This window comes from Acinonyx jubatus, chromosome A1, assembly GCF_027475565.1.
Source record: "Acinonyx jubatus isolate Ajub_Pintada_27869175 chromosome A1, VMU_Ajub_asm_v1.0, whole genome shotgun sequence".
NCBI classification, from domain to species: domain Eukaryota; kingdom Metazoa; phylum Chordata; class Mammalia; order Carnivora; family Felidae; genus Acinonyx; species Acinonyx jubatus.
In genome coordinates, this window is record NC_069380.1 from 156,512,996 (window position 1) to 156,535,464 (window position 22,469).

A 22,469-nucleotide genomic window follows, 5' to 3' on the forward strand; every position below is an offset into this window, starting at 1 on the left:
TATCATGCTACTAGAAGTCAAAAGAAAGCTGGAGTAGCCATATTTATATCAGACAAACTAGACTTTAAATTGTAGGCTGTAACAAGAGATGAAGAAGGGCATTATGTAATAATTACAGGGTCTATCCATCAGGAAGAACTAACAGTCTATGTGCCAAATACATGAGCCCCCAAATATATAAAGCAATTAATCACAAAAGTAAGTAACCTTATTGATAAGAATGTGGTAAATGCAAGGGACTTTAATACTCCACTTACAAAAATGGATAGATCATCTAGACACAGAATCAATAAAGACAAGGGCCCTGAGTGATACATTGGATCAGATGGACTTGATAGACATATTTAGAACTCTGCATCCCAAAGCAACCGAATATACACTCTTCTCTAGTGCACATGGAACATTCTCCAAGATAGATCACATACTGAGTCACAAAACAACCTTCATAAGTATAAAAGAATTGAGATCATACTATGCACACTTTCAGACTGCAATGCTGTAAAACTTGAAATCAACCACAGGAAAAAGTCTGGAAAACCTCCAAAAGCATGGAGGTTAAAGAACACCCTACTAAGGAGTGAATGGGTCAACCAGGCAATTAGAGAAGAAATTAAGAAATACATGGAAACAAATGAAAATGAAAACACAACAATCCAAAAACTTTTCCTGAGAGGAAAATACATTGCAATCCAGGCCTATCTCAAGAAACATGAAAAATCCCAAATATGAAATCTAACAGCACACCTGAAGGGAATAGAAGCAAAACAGCCAAGACACCCCAAACCCAGCAGAAGAAGAGAAATAATAAAGATCAGAGCAGAATAAACAATATAGAATATAAAAAAACTGTAGAGCAGATCAATGAAACCAAGAGTTGTTTTTTTGAAAAAATAAACAAAATTGATAAACCTCTAGCCAGGCTTCTCAAAAAGAAATGGGGAAGGACTGAAATAGATAAAATCATGAATTAACATGGAATTATTACAACCAATCCCTCAGAAATACAAGCAATTATCAGGGAACACTATGAAAAATTATATGCCAACAAACTGGACAACCTGGAAGAAATGGGCAAATTCCTAAGCACCCACACACTTCCAAAACTCAAACAGGAAGAAATAGAAAATTTGAACAGACCCATAACCAGCAAAGAAATTGAATCAGTTATGGAAAATCTCCCAACAAATAAGAGTCCAGGACCAGATGGCTTCCCTGGGGAATTCTACCAGACATTTAAAGCAAAGATAATACCTATCCTTCTCAAGCTATTCCAAAAAAATAGAAAGGGAAGGAAAACATCCAGACTCATTCTATGAAGCCAGCATGACTTTGATTCCAAAACCAGACAGAGACCCAGCAAAAAAAGAGAACTACAGGCCAATATCCCTGATGAATAGGGATGCAAAAATTCTCAACAAGATACTAGCAAATCGAATTCAACAGCATATAAAAAGAATTGTTCACCATAATCAAGTGGGATTCATTCCTGGGCTGTAGGGCTGGTTCAATATTCACAAATCAATCAATGTGATACATCACATTAACAAAAGAAAAGGTAAGAACCATATGATCCTGTCAATCAATGCAGAAAAAGCATTTGACAAAATTCAGCATCCTCTATCAATAAAAACCCTCAAGAAAGTCAGGGTATAAGGAACATACTTAAACATCATAAAAGCCGTTTATGAAAAGCCCACAGCTAATATCATCCTCAATGGGGAAAAACTGAGAGCTTTCCCCCTGAGATCAGGAACATGACAGGGAGGTCCACTCTCACTGCTGCTGTTTAACATAGAGTTGGAAGTTCTAGCATCAGCAATCAGACAACAAAAGGAAATCAAAGGCACCAAAATTGGCAAAGATGAAGTTAAGCTTTCACTTTTTGCAGATGACATGATATTATACATGGAATACTTGATAGACTCCACCAAAAGTCTACTAGAACTGATATATGAATTCAGCAAAGTCACAGGATACAAAATTAATGTGCAGAAGTGAGTTGCAATCTTCTACACTAATAATGAAGCAACAGAAAGACAAATAAAGAAACTGATCCCATTCACAATTGCACCAAGAAGCATAAAATACCTAGGAATAAACCTAACCAAATATGTAAAAGATCTGTATGCTGAAAACTATAGAAAGTTTATGAAGGAAATTGAAGAAGATACAAAGAAATGGAAAAACATTCCATGCTCATGGATTGGAAGAATAAATATTGTTAAAATGTCATTACTACCCAAAGCTGTCTACACATTCAATAAAATCCCAATCAAAATTGCACCAGCATTCTTCTCGAAGCTAGAACAAGCAATCCTAAAATTTGTATGGAACCACAAAAGACCCTGAATAGCCAAACTAAGATTGAAGACCAAAGCAGCAGGCATCACAATCCCAGACTTTAGCCTCTACTACACAGCTGTCATCATCAAGACAGCATGGTATTGGCACAAAAACAGACACATAGACCAATGGAATAGAATAAAGACTCCAGAATTGGAACCTCAAAAGTATGGCCAACTAATCTTTGACAAAGCAGGAAAGAATATCCAATGGAAAAAGACAGTCTCTTTTAAAAATGGTGCTGGGAGAACTGGACAGCAACATGCAGAAGAATGAAACTAAACCACTTTCTTACACCATTCACAAAAATAAACTCAAAATGGATGAAGAACCTGAATGTGAGACAGGAAACCATCAAAACCCTAGAGGAGAAAGCCGGGAAAAACCTCTTTGACCTCAGCCGCAGCAATTTCTTACTTGACACATCTCCAAAGGCAAGGGAATTAAAAGCAAAAATGAACTATTGGGACCTCATCAAGATAAAAAGCTTCTGCACTGCAAAGAAAACAATCAACAAAACTAAAAGGCAACTGACAGAATGGGAAAAGATACTTCCAAAGGACATATCGGACAAAGGGCTAGTATCCAAAATCTATAAAGAATTCACCAAACTCCACACCTGAAAAGCAAATAATCCAGTGAAGAAATGGGAAGAAGCATGAATAGGCACTTCTCTAAAAAAGACATCCAGTTGGCCAATAGGCACATGAAAAGATGCTCAATGTCACTCCTCATCAGGGAAATACAAATCAAAACCACACTGAGATATCACCTCATGCCAGTCAGAGTGGCCAAAATGAACAAATCAGGAGACTATAGATGCTGGAGAGGATGTGGAGAAACGGGAACCCTCTTGCACTGTTGGTGGGAATGCAAACTGGTGCAGCCACTCTGGAAAACAGTGTGGAGATTCCTCAAAAAATTAAAAATAGACCTACCCAATGACCCAGCAATAGCACTGCTAGGAATTTACCCAAGAGATACGGGAGTGCTGATGCATAGGGGCACATGTATCCCAATGTTTATAGCAGCACTGTCAACAATAGCCAAATTATGGAAAGAGCCTAAATGTCCATCAACTGATGAATGATAAAGAAGTTGTGGTTTATATATACAATGGAATACTACTTGGCAATGAGAAAGAATGAAATATGGCCCTTTGTAGCAACGTGGATGGAACTGGAGAATTTTATGCTAAGTGAAATAAGTCATACAGAGAAAGACAGATACCATATGTTTTCACTCTTATGTGGATCCTGAGAAACTTAACAGAAGACCATGGGGGAGGGGAAGGGGAAAAAAAAAGTTGCAGAGAGGGAAGGAGGCACACCATAAGAGACTCTTAAAAACTGAGAATAAACTGAGGTTTGATGGGGGGTGGGGGGGAGGGGAAAGTGGGTGATGGGCATTGAGGAAGGCACCTGTTGGGATGAGAACTGGGTGTTGTTATGGAAACCAATTTGACAATAAATTTCATATTAAAAAAAAAGAAAGGATGTGGTATTTTGTCAAATGCTTTTTCTGCATCTACTTAGATTACCTGATTTATAAATCTTTTATAGATCATTACATGTAAATTACGACCACAAAGTAAAGATTAATACATTTTAAAAATCCAATTATTGAATGTAAATGTATTACTAAGAATATAAAAGGCTGTAGATTCATTATAAAAATATGTTAGTAATAATAATAATAATGCAAACACATATTGAGCACTTATTAGGTCAGTCTTCCAATATTAAATTCTCAATTATAAATATTACTTAGGTAAATATGTATTACGAGAAAAAAATTAAATAAATGAGAATTGATGACATTAGTAGCTTTTTTTTTTTAAGTTTATTACAGACAGATCCTCTAATTGAGCAATTTTGTCTTTCAACCCGCATAGTGATGCACCTATCATTTTGGGGGAGGCATTTGGATAATTACAGAATCCTCAGGGTAAAGAGAGAGTGAGAGACTTTCAGAACCACCCTTCTGTGTGAGAAGAGAGCTCATCCTGACATCATCCTAGATGAGTGGGAATCTGTCTTAGTTTTTAATATTTTAGAGTTCAGCAATTCTAGACACCTGGGGGAGGGAGAGAAGGCCAATACCTTTCAAAATAATCTAGATCTTAAGAAATCATTCAGTCACTGGCAATCACAATTAACAGTTTCTTCTTCATGACATTGTAATTTTGCACATCCATGAATTTAAACAAACTCTGAAGTCCCCTTGGGTCCAATCCCAAATAACTTATTATTACCCTAATAAACGATTCTTTGTTTTTTTCATACACTAAATAAAATACAGTGGATTTCCAAAATTCACCTGAGTTTATTTACAACATTGCATGCTACAGTGCCAGTAGTACTCCTGGAATGCTGGCCTGTTTTGGATTACTAAGCCCAAGAATGCCCTTAGTGGGAAAGGAATTGAAAACATCACTTTCCCCATAGCAACAAATGAACTAGTCATTTCTCTGATATACATTAAGACTTCCTGATTGAATTCTTCTCATCACTGTGATCTTTTGATCCATTCTAATCCAGTGACACTAATCATTTTAGATTCTGTGAATATAGACATAGTCATCTATAAGAAAATTTTCTGGCTGACATAATAATCAGCTCACTATTGAATTAAAGAAAACACTAGGAAGTAGGGTTAAGAAATTACAACATGTGGCTTAGTTTCCTTGAGGGCATCTGCCTTCCAAATTAATGATGATTCATTATTATTATTTTTAATAATTTTATATGTATTTTTTGAATAAGTAATATATACTCAGAGCACAAAAGGCCAAGAGTACAAAATGGTATGCAGGGAAAAGTCAATATCCCTCATCAGTGGAAATGCTATTCCCTGTTAGTGAGTATGTAAACCATTTTGAACAGCAAATTGGATTGGCATTAGCTGGTACAGTTGAAAGTGTGGAATTTCTACTTCTGTTAATGCAAGAATAGGCAAATTGGACTAGAGGAGGAAGAGAAGAAGCTAGCCTATACCCACCTCTGTTCCCACTGCAGATTTGTCTTCTAGAGTGGGATCAAGCTGAGGTTGAGGAGAGCTGTCACTTCAAATGAGGTTTGAGTTTTTTTTAAATTATTATTACAGTAAACTTTCCTGTATGATGACTGCAATGAGAATATTTTGAGATGGAATTAGAACTTTTTCTTGTCTGTGAATAACCAGAGGAAACTATGGAGACTGTCTGTGATTTTATCCAAGAGATGGGGAAGAGCTAGCTCTACAGAGTCCAAGCATTCAGATATTGGGGGAAGGGGATGAAGAGTAAATTTGCTTAAACAAGAGTCCAACCTAACATAACAATTTCACAGTAATTGGGTACACAAACTGATCCAGTAGATTAACCCAAGCTCTCTATTCCCCCTGGAAAACATGCTGACTGATAGATAGCACAGCACACTTAGCTCCTGGTGTGCCAGAGAACTGTGTCCCCTCACCTGAGGAAAATGCTGGCCAGGAGTCACTTGTATTTGTCCCCAACCTGTTGATACCAATTGTGTCAATATAGTTACTTAGGTTAATGAAATGTTATGGAACAAATGGGTGGTAAAAAAGCAGTTGTTGTTGCATCTATGAAGTCCATGCTGATTATTTTGGAAAGTCTTGATAAAGTTGAATGGAATTGGGTGTGCATACAACAACTGCAAAAGACTGAGAGAAATGTAAAAATATACAAGGGTGCTGTGTTTAGATTGCTTCACAAATATCTCTTCAGTCTTCCTCTTAACTGAGCAATGTATAAAAATCAAAGAATCTGAGGAAATTATTTCCAGGTCCTTTCCAGCTGTGTCATTTTATGATTTTTACACATGAAAATATTTATGTCATCTTTACAAAAATAAACAAGATTTATAACATACATTTAGTCTCCAAAAATGTGCTCTATGTAACAGATAACTTTCTACATACAAGGGAAGAATGTTGCTACAAATATCTTAGGTTTTAGGTTTCTCCATATAAATGCTCTTGAAATACTGCTTGAATTGAATTCATGATCCCTTTAGGCTAATAAGCTTCTGGATCAGTAAATATTTTGACAGAAGCTAAAAGTATTGATTGCATTATTCAATCTGTGAATGATGACATTTTTACGATTGCTTTTGTCCTATTGATTATCTCTTTATGATCCATGATACGTCTCCAAAAAATGGGGCCCTAAGCTTCAAAAGTACAATGTTTTCATTCCTGTGTGTTTTGATCACATAAGTATTCCTTAATAAGTTTTTTTTGGAAGTGTAGATTTGTTTACTGAGATCAAAATGGTGGATTTTGGAAAGGGAGTTTCCCAGATTAAAAAAAAAAAAGCATGAAACTACTCTTCTAGATAATACCTAAGGCCCTTCCATTTCTAACCTTCTACAATTCTCTCATTTTCTCTCAAGGACTGTGAGCTTTCCTTTCCCTAAACCATCCATTTTGTAAAATACATAAATATTTTTAAAAACGTGTTCTCCATTATAAAGTCAATTCAAAATGTTGGTTCACTGATGTACTACTATTCATATATCACTACTTCAGGGACTGAGAAGACATCAAAATAAAAAGAATTTAGTCACATGGCTCCCGACCTCACTTTGCATAAGAAAACATCATACATGAATGGATAAAGAAATTGTGGTTTATATACACAATGGAGTACTACATGGCAATGAGAAAGAACGAAATATGGCCCTTTGTAGCAACGTGGATGGAACTGGAGAGTGTGATGCTAAGTGAAATAAGCCATACAGAGAAAGACAGATACCATATGTTTTCACTCTTCTGTGGATCCTGAGAAGCTTAACAGAAACCCATGGAGGAGGGGAAGGAAAAAAAAAAAAAGAGGTTAGAGTGGGAGAGAGCCAAAGCATAAGAGACTCTTAAAAACTGAGAACAAACTGAGGGTTGATGGGGGTGGGAGGGAAGGGAGGATGGGTGATGGGTATTGAGGAGGGCACCTTTTGGGATGAGTATTGGGTGTTGTATGGAAACCAATTTGACAATAAATTTCATATATTGAAAAAAAAAGTGAAAAAAAAAAGAAAACATCATACAACTTCATTTACAGGATTTTCTTTTTTCCACTTTCAACCTTTTATGTGTCTTCTGTGTTTCCTATCCATACATCTTTGTCTCTGTATTTGTAAATATAGTAGGACACTCCCAACATTAATGTAGTAATAATAATTCTTTGCTGATTGTAGCAAAAAGGCATGTCATTTGGAGTAAAGTTATTAACGAGACAGCCCCAAGTAAAAATTATATATGAAAAACTAAAACTTGAAATCTTAGACATAGCTTCACAGAATGAATAAAGAGTTGTGCTAAATTGTTAGTATCAGTGGAGTTTGGGCTCCTCAGTAATTCAACTACATCTACAATTAAAGTGAGATTTGATTAAAGAAAATTGTTTTTAGTAACCTCATTGTCACAAGAAACATATTAGTAAGTTAATTTTCTTTTTGCTAGAATATATGTGTAGTTTGTCAACATGTTTAATGCATGGATTTGCAGTTAACAGGCTGGGTTCTTATTCCAGCTCTGTCATTTTGTATCTTTAAGAATTCATTCAGCTTTCTAGCCTGGATTTTCTAATCTGTGAAATGGAAATAATTATGCCAACCAAAAAGAGTGCTGTGCATAGTGAAGGTGTCACTAATGTTGATTCCTTATTTCATTTCAACACGGCTATCAGACCATATCCAATATGAGGGACTTTCGATTAGTTGCTAAATTGTGGCATGGTAAATGGGGTCCTGGGTTTGATGAACAGACATTTCCACTGAGCCAGAACTTTCACATTTGTCCTGGTTGACAGTAAAAGGAATTACCTTAAGAAGAAGAATAAAGAAATATTTGGGAACATAATCAAAATAAAATTAATCCACATCAGTGGTAGCTACAATTTGCTGATACTCTTTAATGAAGAACATAGAAACAGACTTGGGGAAGTGATCGCTGGAAGTGTTCAATGTTGTGAAGGAGTAGTTTTTTCATTTCACTCTTATTACTAAAACATTGCTACGTTGTGCTTAACCCATACTGTATACAACATCTTATGAAAATTCATTTCTATCTGAATTTTTGCTATGAGATACAAATGTTGACAACCCCAAGAAATATAAGATAATAATTACTTAGTAATAGGTAGTATTTCAGACCTACTAAATCAAGATCTGATTCAGGGGCTACAAATGTACATTTAAAAAATTTTTTAAACATTTTTATTTATTTTTGAGAGACAGAGATAGAGAGTGAGCAGGGGAGGGGCAGACAGAGAGGGAGACACAGAATCCAAAGCAGGCTCCAGGCTCTGAGCTGCCAGCACAGAGCCCGACTTGGGGCTCAAACCCACAAACTGTGAGTTCGTGACATAAGCCGAAGTCTGACGCTCAACCGACTGAGCCACCTAGGCGCCCCCAAATGTACATTTTAAAGAAGCACCCCATATAATTCTTATGCACAAAACCAGTTTAGAACCACCAGAAATAGGGCTGTTTATTATTTTGTTATTATTTTTAGTTTATGTATTCATTTTGAGATAGAGAGAGAGAGAGAGAGACAGTGTGTGTGTGTGTGTGTGTGTGTGTGTGTGTGTGTGCCTGTGTGTGTATGAGCAGGGAAGGGGCAGAGAGAGAGAGAGAGAGAGAGGGAGAATTCCAAGCAGATTCCTCATTGTTAATGCAGAGTCCAATGTGGGGCTTGAACTCACAAACTATGAGATAAACAACTGAGTCCAAACCAAGAGTCAGATGCTTAACTGACCAAGTCACCAAGATGCCCCTAGGGCTTTTTATTTTAGTAATTACTATATGTTGAACCCTTTCAAATCGTAAGGAGTACTACAGAGCTTCTAGGAATATAATGGCGGTTGAGAAGTTTGTTTTGGTATCAGTGGAAAAGATATCACTATGACATTGTCTGTGGCTTGAAGTAAAATTAAGACATTGCCTCTTGAGAAAGGCAAAACCCTTCTGTTGACTGACCCAGAAGGTTCAAGGATAATTAGAGCTGCCAAGTAGCTTATAACAAAAGCCAATTTGGAGGTGCTTTGAGACTTACTGAGTGATTCTTATAACATGATGGAGTCCTCAGGGACCTGTCAAGTGCCCTGAGGACATGGAGGACAGGACACTGTCCTATTAAGTGCATGAATCATGATCTTGAAAAACATAAATGAAAGCCAGATAGAAGCTCAAATGGCGGTCTCAAATACCAATCCTGTGGTCCGGATTTCTCATCATATATCATTTAACAACAACAATAAAATAGAATATCCCTAGTAGAAATAGAAAATCTATTCGTATAAAATCATGTAAAGGAATACAAGATGTTTTAAAAATTAGTGGTTATTTTGTTATTTGGTGTCTCTATGCATGATTTTAAAGTCTAAGTTTAAGATTTTAAAGTGTGTTTTTTCTATATAACCATGTTTTAAATTGCACTGAGAGTTAAATTCAGTTGTAGTAACATGAACAAACCCTTCAAAAGCCAGCAGTAGCAAGGCTTACAAGTAAGGAAGGCCAATCCTAATTGTTAGTTACCACAAACATCATTAGGTAGGTCAGGGTCTCCAAAAGGAGTAATCAGGCCTCTGGGAACAGACAAGGACTACGTAATGGACACCCAGAAAAACAGGTGGCTCCCAGATGATCAGTTTCCAGAGCTTCAGCAACATATGCACCCTATCTAAACATGGTCTGAAAACACTCCTGTGGGTTAGAGGGGATACAGGATCTCCTTTCCACCTTTGCTTTCACTTTACAAAAAAAAAAAGGCCAACAACTTCTCCATGGCTAATCTTACTATAAATCAATTCCTGAAGATTGAAAAACCTCCATGATGCAAATAAAGAGAAAGGTGAAATATTTTGTTGATATTGAGAAAGTGAATGCCTCTAATGATTGGGCAATAAATCCTTTTTTATTCAAAATGATTTCAAATCCTTCCTCTCAATAAAATTAAAGCAAAATCTCATTGCTAGATAATTAAAAATACTTCTTTTTTTTAAAAAAAATTTTAATGTTTATTTATTTTCGAGAGAGACAGAGATAGAATGTGAGTGGGTTAGGGGCAGAGTGAGAGGGTGACCCAGAATCCGAAGCAGGCTCCAGGCTCTGAGCTGTCAGCACAGAGCCCAGCGTGGGGCTCAAACTCACGAGCTGTGAGATCATGACCTGAGCCAAAGTCGGACGCTCAACCTACTGAGCCACCCAGGTGTCCCTAAAAAGATTTCTTAATGATACATTGCTGTGTGATTTTTTTGGCATCTAAATGGCAAGGAACTCAAAGAATTGTGTGACATTACCAGAACAAAGCTCATTACATTCTCAACTAATATTACTTATGTGAACCAAGTTCCTCAGCACTTACATAAAAAATAATTCAAAATAGGAATAAAATTGATGCCACATCCTGACTCATTCTAGCAATAGTTGTGCACAGATGCATTGACTGAAACATAAGACTCATTCATTTCCTTAATAGATGTATGATGTTAAATAATTTAATCATCAGAATTTGTAATATATTTACATTGTTTTGATCAATGGTGTACTGATTATGATTATAATGATAGTGCAAACCAGAAGATGCTTAAAATACTTAAGCCGTATGGTCACTGGAAATTAAATTTTCATTTATATTTCCATTTATATGCATATTTTTGTTTCAGGAAATCACAATCGGATAAAGACTTTCAATCACAAAATATATTGTATTAGGTTAAAATTCTGGGGAAGAAGTGAAGTGTTGAGGAAGGAGAAATTTACATCTGTTTGAAAATAACATGTTTATCTTTTTAGTATAAATATGACAGATATCAAATTTTTATGGCATTCATACTCCACTGAACATATTTTAAAATGTAATAGAAGAGTTTTAAATGTCAATACTTACAACATGCCAAAATTTACATCATTTATAACTATTAATAGTATCCAAGTGTTTTAGATGTTTAAAATTTAGACGTAGATATAAATTTTTTTATTTTTTAATTAAAATTTTTTTTCAAAGAATTATGTTTGTTAAGCATTTTTTAATGTTTATTTTTGAGAGAAAGAGCATGAGTAGGGGAGAGTGAGATGGGGGAACAGAGGATCTGAAGCAGGCCTTTCCCAGACAGCAAAGAGCCCGCTGCCAGGCTCAAATTCAAACCATGAGATCATGACCTGAGCCAGAGTCAGATATTTAACCGACTGAACCACCCAGGCACCCCTAGATTTAAATGTTTTAAATGTTAGGAAGATATATAGTGTTTAAAAATTATTTTTTAGGACATGGCAGCAAAACAGAGACCACTGGTAGGCCAATAGTAGTCTGCAGATATCTGCAGGTATTTGGATCTGCAAATCTGCAAATGTCTAGATTGTTAAATGGGTTGCCACAACTGCAGAAGTTAGGTCCCAACCCAGCCATAGGCTTAGGCTGGGAGGTCTGAGGTGGATCAATTCCTGAGATGGATTAGGGAGCCCTTGGGAATATTCTCATACCAGTAGTCCAAAGATTACCATTGAAGAGACACACTTTGATCTAGGCTTCCTTTCTTCCCAGTTTTGAGAAACATGGTGACTTAGGTACATAGATTTATCTATTTGCATATAATAGTTACTACCTTGCTATTTGAATTCTTGAATTTGTGGGACAGATTTGCCCTACTGTATTACTTCCTTACTGCTGTCCATTTATTTCCTCCCAAAGGCCATCCATGACAACAACTTGAAGCTATGTAAGAAGCCATAAAAACCGCTGAGGTTCAGTGAGCAGGGCTTCACTTCTCTTGCCCTCCACCTGAACATTCATTCATTCTTTCAGGGCCTAGGGTGGGGCCTGAGGATCTGAAGAAGAATCAGACAAGCTCTTTGTCCTCAAGGAGTGATCAGCCAAGTGAGTGATTCAGCCACGTGAACAAATAATTTTAATACATTGGGTAGACATCAGAACAGAGAAAAGAATGAAAGCCTTTGGGAACCCAAGTAATAAGCTACAAACTCTGCCTTGAAGAGTTGGAAAGGTTTCTAAGAGGAAGTGAGAGATCTAAGTTTGAGCCTAAAACTGTAACATGAGAGCAAATCACTTGCTATAACACACACACACATGCACACACACTCATGCACATGCATGCACATGTGCAGGCACATACACGCACATGTGCAGGCACGTACATGCACATGCGTGTATGCACACACACACCTATTTGCATTGCAATTCTTACATCAACTATCTGGAATTTGTACAGAATTCACAGGTTAAGGGCATAGCTTCCCACAGAACTGCCCTCACTTTACACATCAGTCGCAAGTTTGGGGATTCCCCATCACTCACACTTCTAACCAATTGGTTATACATTCAGGGGTTCCCACACCATTCTTAAGTTTGATAATTTGCTAAAAATAACTCATGGAACTCAGGCATATCTTATACTTAAAATTATAGCTTTACTATAAAGGATGAAAATCAGGAGCAACCAAAATGAAGAAACATATGGACGAGGTTTGAGAGGGTCCCAACATGGAACATCTGTGTCCTCAGGACATTTCACTATCATGGCACATGGATGTGTATCATTGACCAGAAAGTTCACCATCTCCTCTACATCTAGAGTTTTTACTGGAGTTTTATTACTGAGGCATCAGTAAATCACTGGCTAAGTGACAGAAGTCAATCTCCAGGCTCACTCTTCTCCTCAGAGGTCAGGCTGATACCACATGGCTTTACACCCCAAGTCTCTAAGGACATGGTTGTTTTTTCTGTTGCAAGCAGCCCCTATCCTGAGTCATCTCATCAGCCTTAACTCGGGTGTGGTCAAGGGGGTCACTATGAAAAGCAAACAGTTCTATTGCTCAAGAAATTCCAAGAATTTAGAGGATTTTCTTTTTTTGTTGTTTTTTCTCAAAGTTTATTTATTTATTTTGAGAGAAACAGAGTGACTGGGGGAGAAGGAGAGAGAGAGGGAGAGAGAGAGAATCCCAAGCAGGCTCTGCACTGTCAGCACAGAGCCCAATGTGGGGCTTGAACTCACAAAACTGTGAGATCATGACCTGAGCTGAAACTTAGAGTTGGACGCTTAACTGACTGAGCCACCCAGGCGCCCCAAGAAATCCCAAGGATTTAGAGGTTATCTCTCAGGAACCAGGGACAAAGACTGGCTAAATTCTTTATTATACAATATTATTCTTAAAATGCTTTCATTGTTTTCATTACCTTTAGGATATATGTCACAATAGTCTAGAGGGCCCTGCATGGTCATTTTTTAGCCTTCTTTATCAGTCTTGTATTCTCCATCATTCCCTGCCCAACAGATACCCTGGGTTTCTTTCAGTTTCTCAAATACATTTGCCACCTTCCAGCAAAACAGCCCTTGCCACATGATATTTCAGCTTCCTGAAACAATCTCTATCTTCAACGTTCTTTAATAAGTCCCACAAATATTCTAATATACTTCCAGAAGTCTCCCCCGACCTCACCTGACTTCCCACAATAGGTCTCAAGTCTTCCTATTGTTTGGCTTCAGAAACTCTGAGCCTCTCTTTCATAGCACTATTTACATTTATAAATCTTAAATCTTGTAAATGCTTAAATCTGTAATGATTTGTTTATTTCTTGTCTCCTCTGCTAAAATGGAAATTCAATAAGACCGTGTACTATGTTGCCAGGACTTAGCACAGTACCTTACATATAATACTTGCTCAATAGATAATTGCTGCCCAAAAGAAAGAATGGAATCTAAATGAGTAAATGCTGCTTGTAAGCATTCTTAAGAACTCCTCTCTTTCCAGTAATGAAAACCCCCTAATCTGCACCATCTGTCTCAAAACTTTTCACTTTGACTTATTAACCCCAACAGGGTGCCTGACACATCACTGCCAAGTTATTGGAGCCGTCTCGGTTCAGTTATCAGCCCCAAATTACATTCTCATTCTCCAGAGAGCAAGGCTGTCCCTGACCCTGGACACATCAACTGCTTTATTACCACTCTTTCTTCCTTTTCCATGATGAATCAGAGTCCACTTTACAGTCTGTAACATAATATAAATTTTAAGTCTGTCATATATTATAGTATAAAAGTCTATAGATAATAGTTCTGACTTAGCAACAAGGGACAAATATGTAAAGATTTCACTTAAGAATTCATGTAAGACCCTTCATGATGTTAACCCATAATCTTAGTTTTTCTCAATCCTGGTTGCATACTGGAATTATATAGGGTGCCTTTTTAAAAGTTGAGATATAATTGACCTATAACATTGGATTAGATTAGTTATATAACATAATGATTTGATAATGTACATATTGTAAAATGATTACCACCATAAGATTAGTTAACCTCCATCACCACATATAATTACAATTTTTTTCTTGTGATGAGCAATTTTTAAGATCTACTCCCTTAGCCACTTTCAAACATACAAAAACAGTATTGTTAACTACTCACCTCGTTGGGGTGCTTTTAAACCAACTGATACTCAGTTAAAGCAGAATCTCTGATGCAGCCCAGGCGTGGGTCTATTTTTAAAGTCCCAGGTTATTGTAATGTGCAGTCAGTTGTGACCCACAGGAGTAGCTACAGTGTTCATCATGGTCATGGGTAGGTACATAAATTTGCTCCCATCAAGAACCCATGTCACATTTCCTAATTTCCTGATTGCTTAACCCTGGTTGGGATGCAAATATATTATCTGAGAAAGAGATAGTAACTGTGCAGAAAGGTCTTGGGTGAGTGCCCAATTCATAAAAATTCCCTTCTCCGAGGACACCATTGATACACCATGTTTGCTATGTTTGTATATTATAACCCTGTATTCCTGGCCATACGTGAGAAATGGACACTTCAACCGTGTTATTCCAACAATCTCTCTTTCAAATTTGAATCTTGGAACAAAGTTAGAGCTGAATAACAATATGCTAGAAATGCTTTTTGCAGCTTTTGATGATTTCCTTGGTGTTAAAACATCGTGGTCAATTTCAAGCTATTAATGTAATACTATTTGGTTTGCAAAACTTCTGAAAATATAACAAGTGGTTCTCCCCAGTTGTGATGAGCCAGCTCCAACACATCGATGGAGCTGTCATTTTAATATCTGCCCCTCAGATAAGATTCAAATATACTTCCTACCCTGTTCCCTGAATTTTCCAGAGATAAGTGATGCAACTCTGAAATTCTTGGAGACATTCCTCTCATTCATCTTCCTTCTTTTTTTTTGGCTTAAGCTATTTACAACCAGCCTTTCCTACATGCAGTAAAAAGACCCTAAAATAATGAGGGTCACTCTTTAGGATATTAACACTTTAGTTTGAGTAGGTTTATCAGATGCCCTGGTTCCTGAGAGAAGTAGGAAACAGGCCAGGCATGGTAGAAGGATTCCAGGGAAGGAAGGCTGAGCAAGCAGCTGGTAGCAGGCAGAATCTGTGTGCTTGTCAGGAGACACTAAGAGGGTCACCCTCCCCAGCTCACACTCTGTCTCTGTCTCTCTCTCTCTCAAAAATTAATAAACATTAAAAAAAAATTTTTTTAAAAAAGAGTCACAGGTGGAGTGGAAGACGGGAGAGTGCTAAAAACAGAGCTTATTTTCAGAATTCTGCCCAGCATGGCTTCTGGCACTCTTCTACCTCCTTTAGAGAGAATTTATCAAACATTTTAAAAGGGCTATTGACTCAAGCACTATGGAAGCTAGGGTTGTTTATTTACAAGTATTCACCTTCAGTCTCACGAAAGAAGCTGAGATTCTATAGCTTTGAGGAGTAGGGAAGAGAGGCAGGGAAATCAGAAATAACAAATAGGGTAAAGACAATTATGTCTGAATCTCTTCCCAAATACGCTGGGGTGTTAAGGCATTCTATTCCTCAAAGTTTATAAACTTGTCTACAGAATGGCATATATATTGACTATGACAATCCATGTTAGTAGGGAGAAAATGAAGCTCTAATGCTGCTAATGTAGAATAGAGAATTAAACTGGGAATAGAAAAATAAGGATGTCAGTGTGAAGTAACACTAAGTATAGTCATTTATTCAAACTCCTTACCATTCAGGCTTCATTATGTTGCAAAGCATTAATTATATGCACATCAGTAAGTATATTACCTATAAACTTGGTTCTTTTATTTGACTAATTTATCCTTATAATACTTAGCCCACATACTTCAGGCTGATGTGGCAGTTTTGTGTACTCAAACTTTAAAAAAAAAATATCAGAACTGGGGCACCTGGGTAGTTCAGTTAGTTCAGCATCCAACTTTGGCTCAGGTCATGATCTCACGGCTCGTGAGTTCTAGCCCCGCGTTGGGCTCTGAGCTAACAGTTCAGAGCCTGGAGCCTGCTTCAGATTCTGTCTCCATCTCTCTGCCCCTCCCCTGCTTGCTCTCTGTCTCTGTCTCTGTCTCTCTCAAATACAAAATAAAACAAAAAAAATAAAAGAATAAAAATGATCAGAACTGTTGCTCATATTCTGACATTCTCTGTGTGACCTTGGGTATTCACTGACTCCTTCCAGTCTTCCTTTTCCTCAACTGAAAATAACAATTACATTAGATCATGCCTAAGACCCACTGTAGCTGTAAGAATCCATGAATCTAAATATATTTGGACATGAAAATTTTCATATATTGTTCAGAGAGAAAGAAATTATGTTACTACATCGCTTAAAATCTTCTGATTTTCTCATTCAGGAGGGAAGACAATGATTCTAATTTTCTGAATATTTAGAATGAAATGAGAGGAGTCTCCCAATGGAGATATTCTACCAGAAAAGAAAAGAAAAGAAAAGAAAAGAAAAGAAAAGAAAAGAAAAGGAAAAAGAAAAGAAAACCTTCTGATTTTTTTCCTTGAAGTTCTCATATTTTAAAATGCTCTTGGTAATAATAGTCTCACAAACAATCAGGGTATAAATTAACCCCTGGAAGAATCCATTCTTGATACATACTAGAATGTAAAACAGAAAGGTAGTAGAATGGTCACAGAGATGCTTACAGAGAAGCTTTTATCAATGTTCTGATTTGGTCATAAAAGAACCAAAGGAAGATCTCCAGGAACTTCAAAGAGGTCCTTAAAGCTGCCCTGTAATTACATTATACTTTCCTGGTGCAGTGGTTCTTAGATATTGGTGTTTGTAACTGGGAAAAGAGGCATATACAAAGGCTCAGGATCTGTCCTACATTAGCAGCCTGACCCTTTGTATTACTTGATTTGGTAGTGATATACACCAAAGGTTGAGATCCACTGCTCTGACCTATTTGACCTTCCACTGTCCTTGACCAGTGGTTCTTAAAGTTTCCTGCACATTGAAATGACCTGGGCCACTTTTAAATATCCTGACACCTAGACTTATGGGGAAGGTGGTGAAGTAGGAGGATCCTAGCCTCACCTCATCACACAGCTACACCTAGATAACACTCACATCAGTGTACACAACCCAGAAAATGACCCAAAAACTGGCAGAAAAGGCTCTTCAAAGCTAACTGTAGAGAAGAGGCCATATCAAAGAGGGTAGGAAGGGCAGAGACACAGTCAGGAGTCAAAGTGACCCACGGGACTGTCCACAGGAGTGAGAGACACCACAGGCTTAAAGAAGGGAGAGGCGCCCAAGGCACAGAGGAGCCCCACTAGGGAGACCAATCCCCATAACATGTGGCTTTGTAAAACAGAGGGGCCTAACTTTGCGAGTTCTTACATTCAGTGAGCTTAATACATGAAACTTTGAAAGCCAGTAGGCTCAACTCCAGGAGAGCTAGAGGGGCAATAGGAAACTGTCCTTAAAGAGATAGCATAACAAACATCCCTGCTGAGATATAGCATAGAAGCAACAGTTTGGAAAACATCTGGGGAAGATTTATTTACTAATCTCAGAGTGTATGCTGCAGAGGCATGGATCTTTGAGATACTTCTCCAAAAACAAAAGAGCTGCAGGTGCCATTTTTCTCATCTGTCCCCCCACCCCCAGACTACATATACAAAAATGAGTGCAGCTGAACACTCTCTACCTCCCCTGCTAACAGCAATGTCCTTCCCCTGCATTCTCCTGTGGAAATGCTCTCTCCATCCTAATTTCAGCAGATGTTCTCCTGTGTAGCTGTAAGTCCCCTTCCACAGCGAACCTGTGCAGACCTTGATGCATCAGGTACCCAGCCTGCCACCACGTTCTCCTATGGACCCACCCCCTCTAACAAGCCTGTGGCAGGAATGCATAGAAAGGAGTACTATAAGCCTAGCAGTGTGCAAGCAGCCCCAACAAGGGCCAGCACTACTACAAAGTGAAGATAACCACACACACCAGTCAGACAGTGGCACCAGCAGTGGGCTGGGGGCTGACATCTGGTCTGACAGCAGGACCCACCCAACAACAAAGCTTCTCAGGGGACAACATAGAAATAGTGTTCTATTTGGTTCTACTACAGTTTTGGCATTAAAATTCAAGTTTTGACTAAACTCAAGTCCTAGGCAGCGCCAGGCAACCCCAGGCAGCCCCAAACTGGCCATGTAACAACAACACAGGGACTAAACACTGCTCACAACAGGCAAAGAGAGCCATTGAAGATGACTGGACTAAAGGTAAATACACTTTAGTCACAACAGTAGGGCACACACAATACACATTGGAGACATCAGTTTCTGATAAACAGGGGATATTGCACTGTAGGGCACTACAAGACCTCTTCTTCACAAGACCATTACTTTTAAGACCAGGAAACATAGCTGACTTTCTTAACACATAGAAACAGACACAGAGACTTAGACAAAATGAGAAGACAGAGGAATATATCCCAAATGAAATAACAGGACACAATTACAGCAATAGAGCTAAATGAAAGAGAGATAAGTAATATGTTTGATAGAGAATTTAAAGTAATGACTATAGGGGTGCACCTGGGTGGCTCAGTAGGTTGAGCATCCAACTTCAGCTCAGGTCATGATCTCATGGTTCATAGGTTCAAGCCCCACATTAGGTTCTGTGTGACACCACAGAGCCTGGAGCCTGCTTTGGATTCTGTGTCTCCCTTTCTCTCTGCCCCTTCCCTGCTCATTTTCTCTCTCTCTCTCTCTTTCTCAAAAATAAATAAACATTTAAAAATTAAAAAAAATAAATAAAATAATGACCATAAAGATACTCACTGGACTTGAGAAGAGTGGTGGACCTCAGTGAAACCCTTAACAAAGAGTTAGAAAACATAAAAACAACCAATCAAGGATGAAGAACTCAATAACTGAAATTAAAAACCCATTACAGTGAATAAATAGTAGACTAGAGGAAACAGAAGAATGAATTAGCAACCTGGAGGACAAAGTAATGGAAAGCAATTGAGCTGAATAGGAGAGCGAGAAAAGAAAAATAAAAAATGAAAATAGATTAAGGAAACTAAGTGACAATACAAACTGTAATAACAGTCACATTATAGGAATGCCAGAAGGAGGGGAGAAAAGGTGAAAAATTATTTGAAGAAATAATAGCTGAAAACTATCCAAATCAGGAGAAAGAAATAGAAATCCAGATCCAGAAGACATAGAGAGCCTCCAACAAAATCAACCCAAGGAGGTCCATACCAAGACACATAAAAATTAAACTGACAAAAACTAGTGATAAAGAGAGAATATTAAAAGCAGCAAGAGAAAAGAAGACAGTTACATAAAAGGGAAATCCCATAAGGCTACTAGCTAATTTCACAGCAGAAACTTTGCAGGCCAGAAGAGAGTGGCATGATATATTCAAAGTGCCGAAAGAGGAAAAACCTGCAACCAAGAGTACTCTATCCAGTAAGACTAGCATTCAGAATAGGAGAGATTAAAATTTTCCCAAAGAAAAGTTAAAGGAATTCATCACCACTAAACCAGCCTTATAAGAAATGTTAAAAAAAAAATAATAAAAGAGGGGACCCTGGGTGGCTCAGTCAGTTAAGCCTCTGACTTTGGCTCAGGTCATGATCTCATAGTTTGTGGGTTCAAGTCCTGGAACAGGCTCTGTGCTGACAGCTTAAAGCCTGCAGCCTGCTTCAGATTCTGTGTCTCCTTCTCTTTCTGCCCCTCCCCCACTCATGCTGTCTCTCCTCTCAATAATAAGCAAACATTGAAAAAATTAAAAAATAATAAAGAAAGAAATGTTAAAGGGGATTCCTTGAGTAGAAAAGAAAGACCATATGCAGGAGTAAGAAAAGTAGGAAGCACAAAAGCAATAAAGTTAAGTGTATCCTAAAGAAATCAGTTAAAGTACTCACTGAATAAAAAAATGTAAAATATGACACCATATACCTAAAACTTGGAGGGGAGAGAGATAAAAATTTAGTGGTTTTAGAAGGGGTTCAAACTTAAGTGATTATTAACTTAACATAGACTGCTATATGAATAAGATGATATATATAAACCTGATAATAACTGAAAATCAAAACCAGTAATAGATAGGCAAAAAATCAAGAGAAAGAATCCAAATAATCACTAAAGAAAACCAGCAAACTGTGAGAGAAGAGAGCAAGAGAAGAAAGTAACAGAGAGGAACTACAAAAACAACCATAAAACAAGTAACAAAATGGCAGTAAATACATAACTATCAAAAATTACTTTGAACATAAATAGACTAAATGTTCTAATCAAAGACATAGGGTGACAGAATGAAAAAAAAGGAAGACTCATCTGTATGCTGTCTACAAAAGACACATTTTAGACCTAAAGACACACACAGATGGAAGTGAGGGGATAGAAAAGCATTTTCATGCCAATGGAAGTGAAATGAAAGCTGAGGTAGCAATACTTATATTGGATAAAATAGACTTTAAAACATACTGTAACAGGAGCCAGAGAAGGACACTATATAATAATCCTAAAGGGAATAATCCGACAAGAAGATATAACAATTATAAATATTTATGCACTCAACATGAGAGAAACCAAATACATAAAGCAGCTAATAACAAACATAAAGGAAGTAACAGATAGTAATAAATAATTGTAGAAGACTTTAACACCGCACTTAAATCAATGGATAGATAATCCAAACAGAAATTCAACAAGGAAACAGAGGCTTTGAATGACATATTGGACCAGATAGATATAACAGATGTATTCAGAATATTCCATCCTAAAACAATGAAATACACATTATTTTCAGGAGCACATGGAACATTCTCCAGAGTAGATCACATATTAGACCACAAAATAAGTCTCAACAAATTCAGAAAGATAGAAGTAATACCATGCCTGTTTTCTGACCATAATGCCATGGAACTAGAAATCAACCACAAGAAAAAATTTAGAAAGAACACAAATATATAGAAGTTAAATAACATGCTACTAAAAAAATGAATGATCAATAAAGAAATAAAAAAGAGATAAAAAACTCCATGGAGACAAATGAAAATACAATGGTTTAAAATTTGGGGGATGTAGGGGCACCTGGGTGGCTCAGTCAGCTAAGCATCTGACTTCGGCTCAGGTCATGATCTCATACCTCATGTGAGCCTTGCATCGGGCTCTGTGCTGACAGCTCAGAGCCTGGAGCCTGATTCAGATTCTGTGTGTGTGTGTGTGTGTGTGTCTCTCTCTGCCCCTCCCCCACTCACGCTGTCTCTCTCTCTCTCTCTCTCTCTCTCTCAAAAATAAGTAAATATTAATTTTTTTTTAACTTTTGGGCTGCAGCAAAAGCTATTCTAAGAGGGAGTTTATGGCAATACAGGCCTACTTCAAGAAGCAAGAAAAATCTCAAATAAACCAACCTAACCTTACACCTAAAAGAGCTAGAAAAAGAACAAACAAAACCCATAACAGCAAAAACAAGGATATAATTAAGGTTAGAACAGAAATAAATGATATAGAAACTAAAAACAAAACCAACCGACCCAACAAACAAACAAAACAGCGGAACAGATCAATGAAGCCAGGAGCTAGTTCTTTGAAAAGATCAACAAAACTGATAAACCTTTAGCCATATTCATTAAAAAAAAAAAAAGAGGATTCAAACAAAATCACAAATGAAAGAGGAGAAATAACAACAAATACCACAGAAAAACAAACAATTATAAGAGAATATTATGAAAAATATATGCCAATAAATTGGACAACCTAGAATAGATAAATTCCTAGAAACATATAACCTACCAAAACTGAATCAGGAAGAAATAGAAAATTTTAACAGACTGATTACCCCTAAC

At 37.3% G+C, this 22,469-nt stretch overlaps 1 protein-coding gene across 1 annotated transcript in view; it reads left to right on the top strand.

The window, feature by feature from the left end:
• Positions 1-18,390: 18,390 nt before the first annotated feature.
• LOC113593183 (endoplasmic reticulum aminopeptidase 2) overlaps positions 18,391-22,469 on the top strand; it is a 74,555-nt gene continuing 70,476 nt past the window's right edge. The window contains 1 exon segment of the mRNA XM_053222073.1: positions 18,391-18,587. Coding sequence (XP_053078048.1) covers positions 18,391-18,587 — 197 coding nt within the window.